At 34.0% G+C, this 20,040-nt stretch overlaps 1 protein-coding gene across 1 annotated transcript; it reads left to right on the plus strand.

The window, feature by feature from the left end:
* Window positions 1–2,979: 2,979 nt before the first annotated feature.
* LOC139503448 (uncharacterized) lies at window positions 2,980–9,664 on the plus strand. Its single transcript, XM_071293225.1, has 4 exons — window positions 2,980–3,030; window positions 4,760–4,804; window positions 5,755–5,797; window positions 8,622–9,664. The coding sequence occupies exons 2-4, from the start codon at window positions 4,772–4,774 to the stop codon at window positions 9,410–9,412; spliced, it is 867 nt and encodes a 288-aa protein (XP_071149326.1). The 5' UTR covers window positions 2,980–3,030; window positions 4,760–4,771; the 3' UTR covers window positions 9,413–9,664.
* The last annotated feature ends 10,376 nt before the right edge of the window (window positions 9,665–20,040 follow it).

Raw genomic sequence — 20,040 nt, forward strand, 5'->3', positions numbered from 1 at the left:
GCCTACAGTCTTTTGATATGAAGTCATTGGTCCATTTGAAGGAAATTGATGTCAAGGTCAAAGGTCAAGATCATGTTATAAATTTTGAATTTTGATTGTTATCGTTATTCCAAAGAAACTGTGACAGTAAATGATATGATGTGTTTGCCAAATAACTGTTTACAAAAAGGCGCAACTTCAAACTATTTCAGTCGAAGTGTTTTGGTTAACCCTTATAGGTGTTTTCTCCCCTTATGTATTTCAAATCAGTTTTTCTCCACAACCATACAAGTGATTGACCTCCGGTCTTCCGTTTTGTGTTCACTGACATATGACCTTGAAATTGAAATCAAGGTCAAAGGTCAAGGTCATGTTATAAATTTTGAATTTTGCTTGTTATCGTTATTCAAAAGAAACTGTTACAGTAAATGATATGATTTGTTTGCCAAATTGCTGTTTACAAAAAGGCGCAACTTCAATCTATTTCAGTAGAAGTGTTTTGGTTAACCCTTATAGGAGTTTTCTCCCCTTATGTATTTGAAATCAGTATTTCTTCACAACCATACAAATGATTGACCTGGGGTCTTTTGATTTGAGATCCCTGACCTATGGCCTTGAAATTGAGGTCAAGGTCAAAGGTCAATTTGACATTCTAGATTTTGACCTTTGCTAAAAATAATTTCAAGTCTTCTGCATATACCTATTAGTCTTATTTTTATATCAATTTGAAGAACCAAATAACATCAACAAGGAGTGACATTTTCTAACATCGTTTTTTAAATTTCATTCTTATTATCGAGGTGGAAAGACCTTCAATTGTTCTCTGAAGAATTGGTTTTTAATTTTTTTTTTTTTTTCTTCTGCCGTCTGAGATGCTTTTTCGTTTTACAACATATCGAATGGATGTTTGACCAATGATGTTGTACAGTAATGGGGGTTTCAAAACTCACCCTGTGTGACCGAACACTTATTCTTATAGGAGTTATCTCCCCGCATTCCCTTTTCTTGTTATCGCTATATCTCTAAAGCCGTAAAAGATTTTTACAAACTGTTTTCAACAAATTGTTCGTCTACTCTTAAGAATGTTTTGTTTTATTTTGACTGGAGTGATCGGAAGACATTTTATGGGAGTTGTTTCCCTTTGAAAATTTAAGATAGACGATATGCTGGATAAATTCATACGGTATAAGTCGTAGAGGCCTACAGTACAGTCTTTTGATATGAAGTCCTTGGTCAAGGTCATGTTATAAATTTTGAATTTTGCTTGTTATCGTTATTCAAAAGAAACTGTTACAGTTAATGATATGATATTTTTGCCAAATTACTGTTTACAATAGGGCGAAACTTCAACCTATTCAGTCGAAGTGTTTTGGTTAACTCTTATAGGAGTTTTCTCCCCTTATGTATTTAAAATCACTATTTCTCCACAACCATACAAGTGATTGACCTCGGACCTTCCATTTTGAGTTCACTAATCCATGCCCTTGAAATTGAGGTCAAGGTTGAAGGTCAAGGTCATATTCTAAATTTTAGATTTTGCTTGTAATCTATATTCAAAAGAAACTGTAACAGTTAATGATATGATGTGTTTGCCAAATTACTGTTTACAATAAGGGGCAACTTCAACTCATTTAAGTCGAAGTGTTTTGGTCAATCCTTATAAGAGTTTTCTCCCCTTTTGTATTTGAAATCGGTATTTCTCCACAACCATACAAGTGATTGACCTGGGGTCTTTTGATTTGAGATCACTGACCTATGACCTTGAAATTGAGGTCAAGGTCAAAGGTAAACTTGACGTTTTAGATTTTGACCTTTGCTTTAAATTCTTTGTTGTTCATTATATAACACTTAAGTCTTCTGCATATACCTCTTAATCTTATTTTTTTATATCAGTTTGAGGTTCCAAATTACATCAACAAGGAGTGACCTTTTCTGACATCTTTTTTTAAATTTCATTCTTATTATCGAGGTAGAAAGACCTTCAATTGTTCTCTGAAGAATTGATTTTTAATTATCTATGAATATTCTAAATCTCCCCAAAAGAGGTGTGGTGTGGTTTGAGAAACAGCTGTATTTATAAAGTGCAAGATGCAAAGGGGCATAACTCTAAAACCATTTAAGTGACACCACCAAAATTCACACTTGTTTTGTACTTTGTGGTAATGAGCATTGAGAATAAGTTTCATAACAAATTTTTAAGGCTAATACCTAATACCTCTTTTATCTTCTGAAATATAACTATTCTTTTTGAAAGAATTAAATGAATTACATATTAAGGCTAATATCTAATTAAGTTAGAGAATGGAAATGATTTTCCATTTATAAAGGGGCATAACTCTAGAATGGTTAAAGTGATTCTACCCGTGGCAAAATTCAAACTTGGTCTGTATTTTGTGTTAATAAACATTGTTATCAAGTTTCATAACATTTGGTTGAGACAAACTAAGTTAGTAATAAAGTAAAAAAACGGACAAGTAAAATTTGTGTTATCTTTTTCATTTGTTAAGGGACGTAACTAGAATGATTAAAGTGAAGCCACCCAAATTAAAACTTGATCTGTGTTTTGTGGTAATAATTAAGTTTTTGTAAAAAGTTTCATAACATAAAGAACTGAAACCAACTTTGGGACATACGGACATTCTAAAATGTGATTAATGTAATTCTTTCTAAACGAATAGTTATATTTCAGAAGATAAAAGCTAAAGGCAAATGCATTATTTTTTCAATTTTCAATTAGCAAAAGTTGCATTCAAAATTTAATCAAATTTGTCACATAAGCCTATTTACTGAAACTTGACCTTAAATAGTTTTTCAATTGTAGTAGTCCTTTTTTGTGTCTTAGTCAATAAGTTTACCTGTAAATAGAAAACAGGAAGGAAAATGCATTTTCAAAGGTATGAAATAAATTGTAAAAAAATCTTATTTAAATGCCAGATTTTATTTTGTTCGAATTCAGTGGCATGTCAAAATGTAAAGTGATTTTTTACTACATGTGTCCTTTATTTTACTTAACTTCATAACAGATCATAATTCTGTCCTGTTAACAACAAGGTAAGTTTGTACTTATAGTTTTTAAAAAAACTTTACTGTGGAAAATTTCTGACAAATTGTATCATCAATTAATGATAATTAGCTTTATAGGTGCCTCATCCATGTTATTTTCTTTGGTTACATCTTCTGACATCAGACTCGGACTTCTCTTGAACTGAATTTTAATGTGCGTATTTTTATGCGTTTACTTTTCTACCTTGGCTAGAGGTATAGGGGAAGGGTTGAGATCTCACAAACATGTTTAACCCCGCCGCATTTTTGCGCCTGTCCCAAGTCAAGAGCCTCTAACCTTTGTTAGTCTTGTATTATTTAAATTTTAGTTTCTTGTGTACAATTTGGAAAATAGTATGGCGTTCATTATCACTGAACTAGTATATATTTATTTAGGGGCCAGTTGAAGGACGCCTCCGGGTGCGGGAATTTCTCGCTACATTGAAGACCTGTTGGTGACCTTCTGCTGTTGTTTTTTTTCTATGGTCGGGTTGTTGTCTCTTTGGCACATTCCCCATTTTCATTCTCAATTTTATCATCAATTAAAATGTTTAGGTTTAGAGTATTGACATAACTCATGGAAGTTATTGATTTCAAGAAAATAATAAAAGTGCCTGTGGCACTTTCATATTTTTTTCTGATTATTTTCATTTTTGAAAGTTTTAATGACTAGCAATTTGTCATTTCTGGAATCATGTCTTTCAATGGAAAAGATCTTAAATTTTGCACGGCGTCATTTACCAGATAGAAGGCACGCCTGTATCCCTTCTCTATTAAATATCTTTCATAATCGTCATTTTGTAGGGTAGTTCTTAAAGAATAATGTATGTTCCGCAACTACATGATCTTGATTAGGTATGACTGAGGGAGGGTGACCATCTTATTTTTTGGTAAAAATTTGTCGTTAAAGGGAAATACCTCAAACTAAGAGGAGTCTGATAATTTTTCTATATCTATCATTATAGTTTTCAAGACAATTATATATGTATAAATGAAAATAGACAAAGTCAGTGGTGCATCTGCATCTGTATAGTCATTGTAGAACTTTCTTTGAGATATTATTGTGTCTTCAAAGTGTTATTTTAAAATACATAAAATTGAGTATGAGAGCACATAGGTCAAAGGTTCAGACCAAGAGGTAGCTCCATTAAATGACAAAGTTCAAGAGGTAGCTCCATTAAATGACAAAGTTCAACTATCTCCAAATAGAGTAAATATTAATAAAAATAAAAATCCTGATCCTATGCACACCTTCAATATATGTACAAACAGACATGAACAATTTTATCCAGTCATTTCAGAGACATGAGCTTAGAAAAGTATTTTTTCCTATATTCTATTTTAAGCCATGTCCGCCATCTTGGTTCACTGGCAGGGTCATCGAAAACATGTTTTAAATAGTTGCTGTAATAATGATTGTGGACAAGTTTGGTTAAATTTGTCTCAGTAGTTTCAGAAATTTATGATTTCAAAATTGTTAAAAATTGAGTATAAAGGGCAATAACTCCTTTAGGGGTCAACTGACCATTTAGGTCATGTTGACTTATTTGTCAATCTTACTTTTCTGAACATTATTGCTGATTTTTGTGAAAGTTAAAGACGACGACGGACAACAAGTGTTGAGAAAAGCTCACTTGGCCTTCCCTTCGGACCAGGTGAGCTTAAAATAAATGTTGCTATACTGATGCCCTTGCTAGCTATCATTTGCCTCTTACTTATACTACATGTGTCATTACAGCAATCACTATCCATGGCTGGTCTGTACCAAGCAGGACTATTACATGTATGACCCGTCCGTCTGTCCGTCCGTCAGTCCGTCCGTCCGTCAGTCCGTCCGTCCGTCAGTCCGTCCGTAAGTAGCCAACAGATACAGGTACTAATATCAAAATAAATGAAAGATTGAAACTGAATAAATATTTTACTTTGGTTCTATTAAATTCACATCTTTGCTTATCTTAATCATTAAATATTATTTTGCTGGAAACGTCAAAAGTGATTTAAATTTATCATTTGAATAAATGTTATATTTATAAAAACATTGAACTATAAAAAATTAACACAAATACAGTAGCCTCGTGGGGGTAGGGGGTTCCAGGGGTTGGAACACCCCTTTTTTTTGGACGATCAATGCATTTGAATGGGAGCATTCTAATAGTTGGAATCCCCCCTTACTCTGGGTTGGGACCCCCCCCCCCCCCCCCCCTTTTCAATTGGCTGGAACTGATATTCCTATACTATAATTGCAGGAGCTGAATGACTCCTCCGGATGCTGGAGGTGTGGTCTCCCTGCATTGAAAACCCATTGGTGTCAGAATTCGGCTGTCAGCTGTTCTATGGTCGGGTTGTTGTCTCTTTGACACATTCCTCATTTCAATATCCATTCTCAATTTTATTACATATCAAATTGCACTAAAATTTACAATCTTAAAAATAAGATGCTAATAAAATTGAAAATGGAAATTGTAATTTTGTGACAGAGACAACAACCAGACCTAAGAGTAGAAAACAGCAAAAGGCCAAAATGGGTCTTTAAAACAGGGAGAGAATACTGCACCCTGAGGCCTGCGTCAGCTGGCCCCTAAAAATGTGTACTAGCTCAGTGATAATAACTTATAATAGAATTCTATAAAAAAATTTGGAGGTTATATTGACATCAACAAAATGTCTGGATTTCATTGTTTTATGCTTATATTATTTACTATTGTATTTTTTTTTTTTTGTGATTTATTGTAGTTTCTACCTCCAGATATGTTTCAACAGCCTTCACCTGAGACAGGTCAGTTATTTATATTTGTATATATATGTAACATGATTTTTTTAACGTAATGAATGTGATATTTTTTCTAGTCTATGAAGAAATAACATAAAAACTGTAGTGCATACTGAATAACAAGTGTAGGGAGTTATTTTAAAGTGTGCGCCACAGTTTTTATGTTATTTCTTCATAGACTAGAATCAAAGAGCTGAAGGCTCTGAGGAAAAATGACGCCACTGCCTCTAATATTGGGATATTTTTTATGCAAGTCTTGATTTTCACATACTGTTTAACACTGCAACATGTCTCGTAAGCATATAATTGATATTCGTATATGTGTGTGTGAAGTGAAGATGACAATTAACTGACTGGTGTTTTTTTTAATACAAATGAACAGGTCAAGAGTCAAGACTACCTGAATGATCTACAGTATCCAATGACTATACTGGCGTTTTTTTTTGTTTTTTTGTACAAATAAATAGGTCAAGAATACTGGAATTATCTACAATATCCTATGATTACTAGCTGGTTTTATTTTTGTACTAATAAATATGTCAAGACTATTTAAATGATCTACAACATCCAATGACTACTGGCTGTTCTTTTGCACATACTAAATAAAGACTATCTGAATGATCTAAAGTATTCTAAGTAAATAAATGTGTATTTTTTTTCTTGCAATTACATTTTTCTAAATCAAGAATACAGACTACTAGTATCCTTTCAAACCAAATAATGAAAAGAGCCTGTTGTAACAAGCTCTTATACCCCACTAGTCCTATAACATATGACTTCGCATTCTTATTCAATTTTTAACGTTTTTATACTGATATTTTCATTTTTTTTAAATTTTTTTGAATGCGGAGTGTGGCACATTGATAGTAAAATAAAATTATCAGAACAGTAAATAGAAATAGTAAACAATGCTCCTGAGGTTATATGTTATAGGACTGCTTACCCACATACTCATTAAATAAGTTACTAGTGACATAGTTATTTCTGTTACTTGAAGCAAATTCTATTTCTGTAGATTTACACAATAGCATAATATTGTTATACTTGTTTTATTTCACCTTGAAGATAAGACAAATAGGGATACTCCTTTGATATTTTATTTCATGTCAGTCAGGTCCCTTTATATGAACCTTGAAACCACTTCTCTGTCATATTGATATTATATAACAACTCTGCCCATGACCCATATAATTTATTCACATGTCATACAGATACAGTCTGTTACAGACTCTACTGTTGTATTGTAAATAAGATTGAGTCGGATTTACCGATCTGTCGTATAACCAGGAGAAAGTGGACCAACACGGACACATTATATTTTCTTATAAAAAAAGCAGTTGTTTGTAAACCGAAAAGACTATCGAGTTTTCCCCGATTAATTAATATATCTTTAATGTTTTAACAATGTTTTAGTTTTACTTCACATAATCAATAAAGGTATTAAAATAGATTTATGAGTATCTTAACAACATTGGTTGGTACACTTCGATCTTTTTGGTAATAAGAAATGATAATACAGCTAACTGGAAGTACACCACTAATTAATGGCCCCATTGCTTTCTATGTTAAATTCCTCAATTTCGAGTGGTCACAGCTCTTTTATCTTAAGTTCAAATAAAGTGACAATCATTGCATGTCAAAGCAACACCTTCTGGTGTCCTGTACTGAAAAAATCAACATACCTTACATTGCATATAAGAAAGAACTGGTTCCCGGAACTTCGGATGTACCAAAACAGGTACTTCCGATCTAACAAAAAGGCAAAATGTACCCTCCTTTTTAAATTTCATGCCATTTTCTTATTATTCAAATTTATCAGTCAAAAATTGTTCTACAATGATCACCAGGCATGCAGCTTTCATTTGATACCAAAATTATTAAAATACTCTAAATATTTTGAAAGTTATGTCCATGCGTAGGAACTATTTTGTGTTAAATATGTACTACTTTCTGGTATGTGCTTTCTGGCCGGGCCCGAATTAGTGGTGTTACTCCTTACTCGAATAATTACAGCGCCCCCTTACAGTTATTGTCCTCCAGAGATTAATGGAGAGATCAAAGTGATTGTAATATAACGACTGGATTATTCGTGTTATAATACAGCAGATTCCAGTTTGTATGTAAAATAGTAAATACGAAATCAATAGACGGAGAAATGTAATGGAAAGTAAATACGAACCAAGCGCGGTAGGCAGAGAAATGTAATGGAAGTTCAGGTCAAAAGTATCGGAACAAGACGCTGAAAGCGTCATTTTCCCAAAAAATATCACATTCATTACGTTAAAAAAATCATGTTACATCTCATCTCAGATTTCCAAAAACATCAATAGAACAAATTTTATACCCAATTGAATTTAGTGATCTCTTATGAATTGATGTACAGAATGAAATACAATAGGAAAAATCTAAGACACATTTTTGAAGGTCAAACTGTGTTGTGCAAGAATCTATAAAATATTTTGGAATGCTATGAATAACGAAGAAGCTAAATTCATCCAAGTATGGACATCACAATATAGTTACTAATTACATAACAATTAATTATGTAATAATTATGTCATAATGAAATTATCCCAATTTGAAAGATTAATCATTATTCTTTCTTTTGGTACCTCATTTATAAAATTTAAAGAAGGATAAGTGGAATTACATCAGTTTAAAGATGTCTGATTGGGGATGAAAAATCTTTGTATCAAAAGGGAGTTTTACAGGGACTAAAAAATTACTTAAGACTCATTCAACTTTTCAACACAACAACATTTTTCCTTAAAAAGGCCAAGCATAAATCTTAATGCATGAATTATGAGTTAAAATGCAGTTTTTACTTCAGGTGTAGAACAGAAACCACTTGTATCAGAAGAAGAATATTGTAAATGCTTTGCACATCCTTATGCTTATGGCACAGATCATTCAAAGTGGCCTGGTAACACCATTTTACTGTATAAATACAGCTCAAATGCAACAACTAAGTACAAGAACATTCCTGAGAACATTTGGAAAAGGATAGACAATGAACAACAGCGGCATGCTGAGTTTATTATGATAAATGAACTGGAAAAAATTCAGGAAAACCTTATGACTGATGAAGGAAGTTATACAGGTATACTTAGTGTAGAAGTCATTTTAAGCTACTCACCATGTGATGGTTGCTCAGCAAGATTATGTTCTTTAAAGAAAAATATGGATGAAGAACTAAAGCAAACCAGAAATAAAGACACTGACAATGTTGTGATGAAACTTTCTGGTTTAAGCACGACAACAGAAGTTGAAGATGAAGAGAAAGTAAAGTTTAAAATCACAGAAGGTGACGATGAAGAGAAAGTTAAGTTTAAAATCACATTTTCCAACTTCTATAAACATTTAGACGGATATCGTACTGCTGACCAAAACAAGGAAGGTTTAAGAGATCTCTTGAGAAGTGGTATAAAACTTGATACCTTCAGTGATGACAACTGGCACTACTTTTTTAATGCTGCTGGGTGGTTTAATGCTGAGAGGCAAAGAAGAGAAAGTGATGACAAGAAAATTCTACAATATCTTAAAGGATCAGTTGACATTGAAAGGAAGATGGAAGCTCAGAAAAAACTCATCCAAGATTTGCAAAACAATGACCTGTTTTAATCAGTTGAAATAACACTAACAAATACTTTAAAACTGACAACTGACTACAAAAATATGGAAAACTTATTTTGGAAGAATGGACGGTAGAAGCTTTACAAGTTGGGAAAAAACATAATTATTCAAAATAATACCTGATAACATTGAATTGTAAGTTAATCATTGTCGTGTTTTTTAATAAATGTATAAACAGTTAAAAATAAACTTATAACGCTGCAAATGTTTGCACCTGTCCTAAGTCAGGAATCTGATGTACAGTAGTTTGTCGTTTGTTTATGTAATATATACGTGTTTCTCGTTTCTCGTTTTGTTTATATAGATTAGACCGTTGGTTTTCCCGTTTGAATGGTTTTACACTAGTAATTTTGGGGCCCTTTATAGCTTGTTGTTCGGTGTGAGCCAAGACTCCGTGTTGAAGGCCGTACTTTAACCTATAATGGTTTACTTTTTAAATTGTTATTTGTATGGAGAGTTGTCTCATTGGCACTCACACCACATCTTCCTATATCTAATTATAGAACTGTAAACAAATATTATGAATGTCCTGTCTGCTTTGCAGTCTTTAAAATCTTGATCCTTTCTATAAACTAACTGAAAATGTAATAAATATGGAAATGTATCCATTAGACACAGATAATGCCACTGCTTGTATATCATATAAACTTATAAAGGGACATCTAAAGAACTGTATAAATGACGCTACCCAAATTTGTACTTGATCTGAGTTTACAGCAGATTCCATTGAGTGTGAAGCCAAAGGTAATATCTTTGGTTAAATTGCTTGTTAGCTGAACCGTGAAGTCGTTATTAGGTTAGGTAAATTATCCTACTTTAAGAATAGACTAGTCCGACAGAAAACCAATTGATCTGTCTGTTGGACTATGCTACTTTGAAAGGAGGGTAGTATACCTTACCTTATAAAGACTTCACGGTTCAGCTAACAAGCAAGCTAACCAAAGATATAACCTTTGGTTACACACTCAATGTAATCCGCTGTAAAGGTAATAAGAATTATGTATTAAGTTTCAAAGCATTTAGTTGAGGTTAACTTCAGTAGAAGAACGGAAACAATCAGCATTTTTTCCATTTGTAAAGGGGCATAACTCTATATTTATATCTTAAAACACAACACAACCATTAACAAGCATCCCATATCAGTTACTAGAATTACTAATTTTTCAGATCAGCCTAAATGACCAGTGTAATGTGAACCCACAGTGTAATAACTGCCCCTAATATTATCAGCCTAAATGACCAGTGTAATGTGAACCCACATTCTAATGCAACAACGTTTGTAACGTTCATTTTGATTGGATAACGTCACTTTCTTACATGGCATCAATTGACAATTGATGCTATGGGACGTACGCGCAAGCGCAGACGACATATGACAGATTTTAAATACATGTTTTAACGTTGGTTTCTGTTAGTTTCATTAGAATGGAGATAACAATATTGTATTTTAAGCTCCGACGGCATCAATTTGGGATTTGATGGTCGCAAATACCCGTTTACTGTCTCCGCTAACGCGTCGCCAGTAAACTTAATTTGCGACCATCAAATCCCCAATTGATGCCGTCGGAGCTTAAAATACAATACAGTTATCTCCTAAGTGTAATAACTGCCCCTAATATTATCAGCCTAAATGACCAGTGTAATGTGAACCCACAGTGTAATAACTACCCCTAATATTATCAGCCTAAATGACCAGTGTAATGTGAACCCACAGTGTAATAACTACCCCTAATATTATCAGCCTAAATGACCAGTGTAATGTGAACCCACAGTGTAATAACTACCCCTAATATTATCAGCCTAAATGACCAGTGTAATGTGAACCCACAGTGTAATAACTACCCCTAATATTATCAGCCTAAATGACCAGTGTAATGTGAACCCACAGTGTAATAACTACCCCTAATATTATCAGCCTAAATGACCAGTGTAATGTGAACCCACAGTGTATTAACTACCCCTAATATTATCAGCCTAAATGACCAGTGTAATGTGAACCCACAGTGTAATAACTACCCCTAATATTATCAGCCTAAATGACCAGTGTAATGTGAACCCACAGTGTAATAACTACCCCTAATATTATCAGCCTAAATGACCAGTGTAATGTGAACCCACAGTGTAATAACTACCCCTAATATAATCAGCCTAAACGACCAGTGTAATGTGAACCCACAGTATAATAACTGCCCCTAATATTATCAGCCTAAATGACCAGTGTAATGTGAACCCACAGTGTAATAACTGCCCCTAATATTATCAGCCTAAATGACCAGTGTAATGTGAACCCACAGTGTAATAACTGCCCCTAATATTATCAGCCTAAATGACCAGTGTAATGTGAACCCACAGTGTAATAACTGCCCCTAATATTATCAGCCTAAATGACCAGTGTAATGTGAACCCACAGTGTAATAACTGCCCCTAATATTATCAGCCTAAATGACCAGTGTAATGTGAACCCACAGTGTAATAACTACCCCTAATATTATCAGCCTAAATGACCAGTGTAATGTGAACCCACAGTGTAATAACTACCCCTAATATTATCAGCCTAAACGACCAGTGTAATGTGAACCCACAGTGTAATAACTACCCCTAATATTATCAGCCTAAATGACCAGTGTAATGTGAACCCACAGTGTAATAACTACCCCTAATATAATCAGCCTAAACGACCAGTGTAATGTGAACCCACAGTATAATAACTGCCCCTAATATTATCAGCCTAAATGACCAGTGTAATGTGAACCCAGAGTGTAATAACTACCCCTAATATTATCAGCCTAAATGACCAGTGTAATGTGAACCCACAGTGTAATAACTACCCCTAATATAATCAGCCTAAACGACCAGTGTAATGTGAACCCACAGTATAATAACTGCCCCTAATATTATCAGCCTAAATGACCAGTGTAATGTGAACCCACAGTGTAATAACTACCCCTAATATTATCAGCCTAAATGACCAGTGTAATGTGAACCCACAGTGTAATAACTACCCCTAATATTATCAGCCTAAATGACCAGTGTAATGTGAACCCACAGTGTAATAACTACCCCTAATATTATCAGCCTAAATGACCAGTGTAATGTGAACCCACAGTGTAATAACTACCCCTAATATAATCAGCCTAAACGACCAGTGTAATGTGAACCCACAGTATAATAACTGCCCCTAATATTATCAGCCTAAATGACAAGTGTAATGTGAACCCACAGTGTAATAACTACCCCTAATATTATCAGCCTAAATGACCAGTGTAATGTGAACCCACAGTGTAATAACTACCCCTAATATTATCAGCCTAAATGACCAGTGTAATGTGAACCCACAGTGTAATAACTACCCCTAATATTATCAGCCTAAATGACCAGTGTAATGTGAACCCACAGTGTAATAACTGCCCCTAATATTATCAGCCTAAATGACCAGTGTAATGTGAACCCACAGTGTAATAACTGCCCCTAATATTATCAGCCTAAATGACCAGTGTAATGTGAACCCACAGTGTAATAACTACCCCTAATATTATCAGCCTAAATGACCAGTGTAATGTGAACCCACAGTGTAATAACTGCCCCTAATATTATCAGCCTAAATGACCAGTGTAATGTGAACCCACAGTGTAATAACTGCCCCTAATATTATCAGCCTAAATGACCAGTGTAATGTGAACCCACAGTGTAATAACTGCCCCTAATATTATCAGCCTAAATGACCAGTGTAATGTGAACCCACAGTGTAATAACTACCCCTAATATTATCAGCCTAAATGACCAGTGTAATGTGAACCCACAGTGTAATAACTACCCCTAATATTATCAGCCTAAATGACCAGTGTAATGTGAACCCACAGTGTAATAACTGCCCCTAATATTATCAGCCTAAATGACCAGTGTAATGTGAACCCACAGTGTAATAACTACCCCTAATATTATCAGCCTAAATGACCAGTGTAATGTGAACCCACAGTGTAATAACTGCCCCTAATATTATCAGCCTAAATGACCAGTGTAATGTGAACCCACAGTGTAATAACTACCCCTAATATTATCAGCCTAAATGACCAGTGTAATGTGAACCCACAGTGTAATAACTGCCCCTAATATTATCAGCCTAAATGACCAGTGTAATGTGAACCCACAGTGTAATAACTACCCCTAATATTATCAGCCTAAATGACCAGTGTAATGTGAACCCACAGTGTAATAACTGCCCCTAATATAATCAGCCTAAATGACCAGTGTAATGTGAACCCACAGTATAATAACTGCCCCTAATATTATCAGCCTAAACGACAAGTGTAATGTGAACCCACAGTGTAATAACTACCCCTAATATTATCAGCCTAAATGACCAGTGTAATGTGAACCCACAGTGTAATAACTGCCCCTAATATTATCAGCCTAAATGACCAGTGTAATGTGAACCCAAAGTGTAATAACTGCCCCTAATATTATCAGCCTAAATGAACAGTGAATTGGGAACCTACAGTGTAATAACTGTCCCTAATATTATCAGCCTAAATGACCAGTGTAATGTGAACCCACAGTGTAACTACTGCCCCTAATATTATCAGCCTAAATGACCAGTGTAATGTGAACCCACAGTGTAATAACTGCCCCTAATATTATCAGCCTAAATGACCAGTGTAATGTTAACCAACAGTTTAATAACTACCCCTAATACCATCACCAGAGCCAACATGGCTAATGTAGGGGGAAAACTGGTATGGGGGAAGAATGGCTTTATAACACCACCATTTTATTATCATTACCACAGGCAAAATGGATATAAATTGTGTACCAACATTTTAAAACCTTCACTACAGTCAAAATGGCTAGTGTATTGTACTTAAGTCCAATTGGAAAGTGTATTATGTACCAACATTTTAATACCGTCACTACAGTCAAAATGGCTAGTGTATTGTGTACCAACATTTAAATACCTTAACTACAGTCAAAAAGCTAGTGTATTGTGTACTAACATTTAAAAATATTCACCATAGTCAAAATGGCTAGTGTATTGTATACCAACATTTTAATACCTTCACTACAGTCAAAATGGCTAGTGTATTGTGTACCAACATTTTAATACATTCACCACAGCCCAAATGGATAGTGTAGTTGTATACCATCATTTTAATCCTTTCACTACAGCCAAAATGGCTTGTGTAGTTGTGTACCAACATTTTAATACCTTCACGACAGTTAAAATGGCTAGTGTATTGTGTAACAACATTTTAATATTTTCACCACAACCAAAATAGCTAGTGTATTGTGTATCAACATTTTAATATTTTCACCACAACCAAAATAGCTAGTGTATTGTGTATCAACATTTTAATACCTTCACTACATTTAGAATAACTAGTGTATTGTGTACCAGTATTTTAACACCTTCACTAGTCAAAATGGCTACTATATTGTGTACCAACATTTTGATATCTTCACCAAAGCCAAAATGGCTAGTGTATTGTGTATCAACATTTTTTAAAATACCTTCACTACAGCCAAATTAAAAGTGTATTGTTGACCAACATTTAAATACATTCACGATAGTCCAAATGGCTAGTGTATTGTGTACCAACATTTTAATACCTTAACCACAGACAAAATGGCTTGTGTATTGTGAACCAACATTTGAATTAGCCTGGGTCCTGGCTAATCCTTACGACGCGCAGCTAAATATCAAGCCGGGATACTAGGCTACATTTGAATACCTTCACGAATACCTTCACCACAGCCAAAATGGCTAAGTGTATTATGTACCATTATTTTAATACCTGCACTACAGCAGTCGAAATGGCTAGTGTATTGTGTACCAATATTTTAATACCTTCACCACAGCCAAAATATGAAGTGTATTGTGTAACAACATGTGAATACCTTCACCACGGTCAACATGTCTAGTTTATTATGAACCAACATTTTAATATCTTCACAACAGCCAAAAAGGCTAAGTGTATTGTCTACCAACATTTTAATACCTTCACCACAACCAAAATGGCTAGTGTATTGGGTACCAACGATTTAATATTTTCACCACGACAGTTAGAATAACTAGTGTATTGTGTACCAGTATTTTAACACCTTCACTAGTCAAAATGGCTACTATATTGTGTACCAACATTTTGATATCTTCACCAAAGCCAAAATGGCTAGTGTATTGTGTATCAACATTTTTTAAAATACCTTCACTACAGCCAAATTAAAGAGGATTTCTTTTTGTCGAGTATCAAGTATCGAGTAACAAAAAGTGAGTATCGAGCTATAAAAAGTGAGTATCGAGTTACAAAAAGCGAGTAGCGAGTAACAAAAAGTGAGTAGCGAGTTATAAAAAGTGAGTATCGAGTTATAAAAAGTGAGTAGCGAGTAACAAAAAGTGAGTAGCGAGTTATAAAAAGTGAGTAGCGAGTTATAAACAGTGAGTAGCGAGTAACAAAAAGTGAGTAGCGAGTTATAAAAAGTGAGTAGCGAGTAACAAAAAGCGAGTATCGAGTTATAAAAAGTGAGTATCGAGTTATAAAAAGTGAGTAGCGAGTAACAAAAGGTACTTATCATTTTTATATCAGCGCATCATAGTTCATTGCAAAGGATATTCATTTTAATTCATTAATTTAATTGATATATTTTGTTTGCCATTTTGAAAGAACTAATGTTAAAGTAATATACTAAAATACATATCATTCTTATAAATGCAGTACGACTGTGCAAGACCCCCATGTGTGTTTAAGTTTGCTTACGCCCATTTCGTTGTGTCACAGCCAACTACCTTACCCCTAGATGATCATGTGTCTATATTAAACTATAAACAGAGACATCTTTATTAAAATAGTACGTCAGCTTGAAATTTCCAATTAGTATAAAACAATAATGAAAATAATAGTGAAAACCTATCTGTAAAATACACCTTTTCTTTACAATTAAGGAACTGAAAATAGATACAAGGAAAGAATTTTACTTTTCAAATTAAATTTTGAATTTGTAAACTTATGACAAAGTTTATAATATGTTATCCTCAATTGGAACTTTAAATAGTAATTTTTGGATTCAAAACCTATGACTGTAATTTTTGCTCTAGTAATGATATACGTGATGAATTTCATTACTTGTTCCATTGTGAAAGAGTACTTTTATAACCATACCATAACGCTTGTTTGGAGATGAATTAAAATTGAGAATGGAAATGGGGAATGTGTCAAAGAGACAACAACCCGACCAAAGAACAGACAACAGCAGAAGGTCATAAACAGGTCTTCAATGCAGAGCGAAATTCCCAGACCAGGAGGCGTCCTTCAGCGGGCCCATCAACAAATATCTATACTACATGAACTAGTTCATTGCTAATGAACACCATACTCAACTCCTAATTGTACACAAGAAACAAAAATTAAAAATAATACAAGTCTAATTAGTATTCTTCTTGACATGCTAGTGCTTTGTATTGGAAAACGAAACAACATAACTCCGGGGAGGACTGAGGCTATAATTTCAATTTGTATATTGGTGTTTGAATAAAAGATTTTTCATAATTACACTTTGTATTTTTATGAATAAATTTACAAATTAGCTAATTATGGAAATATTTATCAAAACGTTAAGCAATAATCCAGGAAACATCACTATATCTGTATTAGTTTTGTTAAAAAATGCATATTAATATTGGTAGTAAGGACCTACATGTAGTTCTTAATTGAGATCCTCATCAGATATCCCTGGCCATATATTTTCCTTTTTGTCATATAAAGAAATGCTCGAATTTAATATGTACGTACGGGAAACAAGGAACATTATCCCCAGACCAAAAAAATGATTCTAAATACATAGATATAGGAAAATGTGGTATATGAGTGCAATGAGACAGACTCTCCATCCAAGTAACAATTTATAGAGGTAAATCATTGTAGGTAAAAAAAAAAAACAGCCTTCAACACGGAGCCTTGGTTCACACCGAACAACAAGCTACACGTTCATAAAAGATGAATTTTATTACAAAGGATAATCATCATGAATTATACTGGAATTGTCCTTTGACCTCACTGATATTAATATGTTTATGTGTTGATCTGTGATGGGTATATATGTTAATGAAATCCTTCACCGAATACGGGACCACAATATTACTAGTGGTAGACCCCAATGTTCAACAGTCTTCAATTTCTACCAAATATGGGCTGTCAAAAAAAAAATGCTAACATTCCAATTTTCAATAACAGTTAACAGCAAATATATTATCACAAAAACAGATAACAAAAACCCTAATAGTCCAATAACAGCTAACAATGAATAAGACAATAACAGCTAACAGCAAATATATTTTCAGAATAACAGATAACATAGAATTAATTTGGCCCATAACAGCATAACAGTTAAACCCCTTGCTCCCCTCTTTGGTTGCCAATGAGACATATCTCCATCCATGACAAAATCTCTTCAATGTAAGCAATTATAGGTCACAGTACAGCCTTCAACATGGAGCATTGGCTTGTGCCGCAAAGTAAGCTGTAACCCCCCAACTTCACATGTAAAACAATTCAGATGAGATTAAACAACACCCAGATTTAAATACGAAATCATCAATGTTAAAACATGTATATATGAATTACAGTAACAAGAGACAACAAAAATCATAGATTTCTTACTTGGAACAGGTAAGTTAGGAAACCGTATATATATTTAGGGAGGTTAAAAGTATGTGCAGGATCTGTCCCTTTCCTCTAACATAGGACAGTGGCATTACCGGTACAGCACAACATAAGAACAACCAAGTAAAACTCTGAAGAGAACAGCTTTTAAGTTTTAACTCATCGGGTCGATACTAAGCAAACTATAAACAAATAATCAGGTTAGATGACGAAATAAAAACATTTATCCTGATTTAGAGTACTTTATAAATAAAGTAAAACGACTATCCTTTGCAATGAATTCATATAAAATAGCAAGGTATCAAATTGTATTGAAAGCCTTCAGAATTAGTAAGTAAGGAAAAGGGAAACAAACCATGAGATGATCATTCGTTGAAAAACCAAAAATATAAATGGTAGCTTTTGTTACTCGATACTCACTTTTTATAACTCGATACTCGCTTTTTGTTACTCGCTACTCACTTTTTATAACTCGCTACTCGCTTTTTGTTACTCGCTACTCACTTTTTATAACTCGATACTCACTTTTTATAACTCGATACTTGCTTTTTGTTACTCGCTACTCACTTTTTATAACTCGCTACTCGCTTTTTATAACTCGCTACTCACTTTTTGTTACTTGCTCCTCACTTTTTATAACTCGCTACTCGCTTTTTGTTACTCGCTACTCACTTTTTATAACTCGATACTCACTTTTTATAACTCGATACTTGCTTTTTGTTACTCGCTACTCACTTTTTATAACTCGCTACTCGCTTTTTATAACTCGCTACTCACTTTTTGTTACTTGCTCCTCACTTTTTATAACTCGCTACTCGCTTTTTGTTACTCGCTACTCACTTTTTATAACTCGATACTCACCTTTCATAACTTGATACTCGATTTTTGCAACTTGATACTTGCTACTCGACTAAAAGTAAATCTCCAAATTAAAAGTGTATTGTTGACCAACATTTAAATACATTCACGATAGTCCAATTGGCTAGTGTATTGTGTACCAACATTTTAATACCTTAACCACAGACAAAATGGCTTGTGTATTGTGAACCAACATTTGAATTAGCCTGGGTCCTGGCTAATCCTTACGACGCGCAGCTAAATATCAAGCCGGGATACTAGGCTACATTTGAATACCTTCACGAATACCTTCACCACAGCCAAAATGGCTAAGTGTATTATGTACCATTATTTTAATACCTGCACTACAGCAGTCGAAATGGCTAGTGTATTGTGTACCAATATTTTAATACCTTCACCACAGCCAAAATATGAAGTGTATTGTGTACCAACATGTGAATACCTTCACCACGGTCAACATGTCTAGTTTATTATGAACCAACATTTTAATATCTTCACAACAGCCAAAAAGGCTAAGTGTATTGTCTACCAACATTTTAATACCTTCACCACAACCAAAATGGCTAGTGTATTGGGTACCAACAATTTAATATTTTCACCACAACCAAAATCGCTAGTGTATTGGGTACCAACAATTTAATATTTTCACCACAACCAAAATTGCTAGTGTATTGGGTACCAACAATTTAATATGTTCACCACAACCAAAATGGCTAGTGTATTGTGTACCAACATTTTAATACCTTCACCACAACCAAAATGGCTAGTGTATTGTGTACCAACATTTTAATATTTTCACTACAACCAAAATGGCTAATGTATTGTGTACCAACATTTTAATACCATCACCACAGCCAAAATGGCTAGTGTATTGTGTACCAACATTTGAATACCTTCACGACAGTCAAAATGGCTAGTGTATTGTGTACCAACAATTTAATATTTTCACCACAACAAAAATGGCTAGTGTATTGTGTACCAACATTTAATACCTTCACTTGTCAAAATGGCTAGTGTATTGTGTAACAACATTTTAATACCATCACTACAGCTAAATTGAAAGTGTATTGTGGACCACGATAGTCCAAATGGCTAGTGTATTGTGTA

This window comes from Mytilus edulis, chromosome 14 (genome assembly GCF_963676685.1).
Source record: "Mytilus edulis chromosome 14, xbMytEdul2.2, whole genome shotgun sequence".
NCBI classification, from domain to species: domain Eukaryota; kingdom Metazoa; phylum Mollusca; class Bivalvia; order Mytilida; family Mytilidae; genus Mytilus; species Mytilus edulis.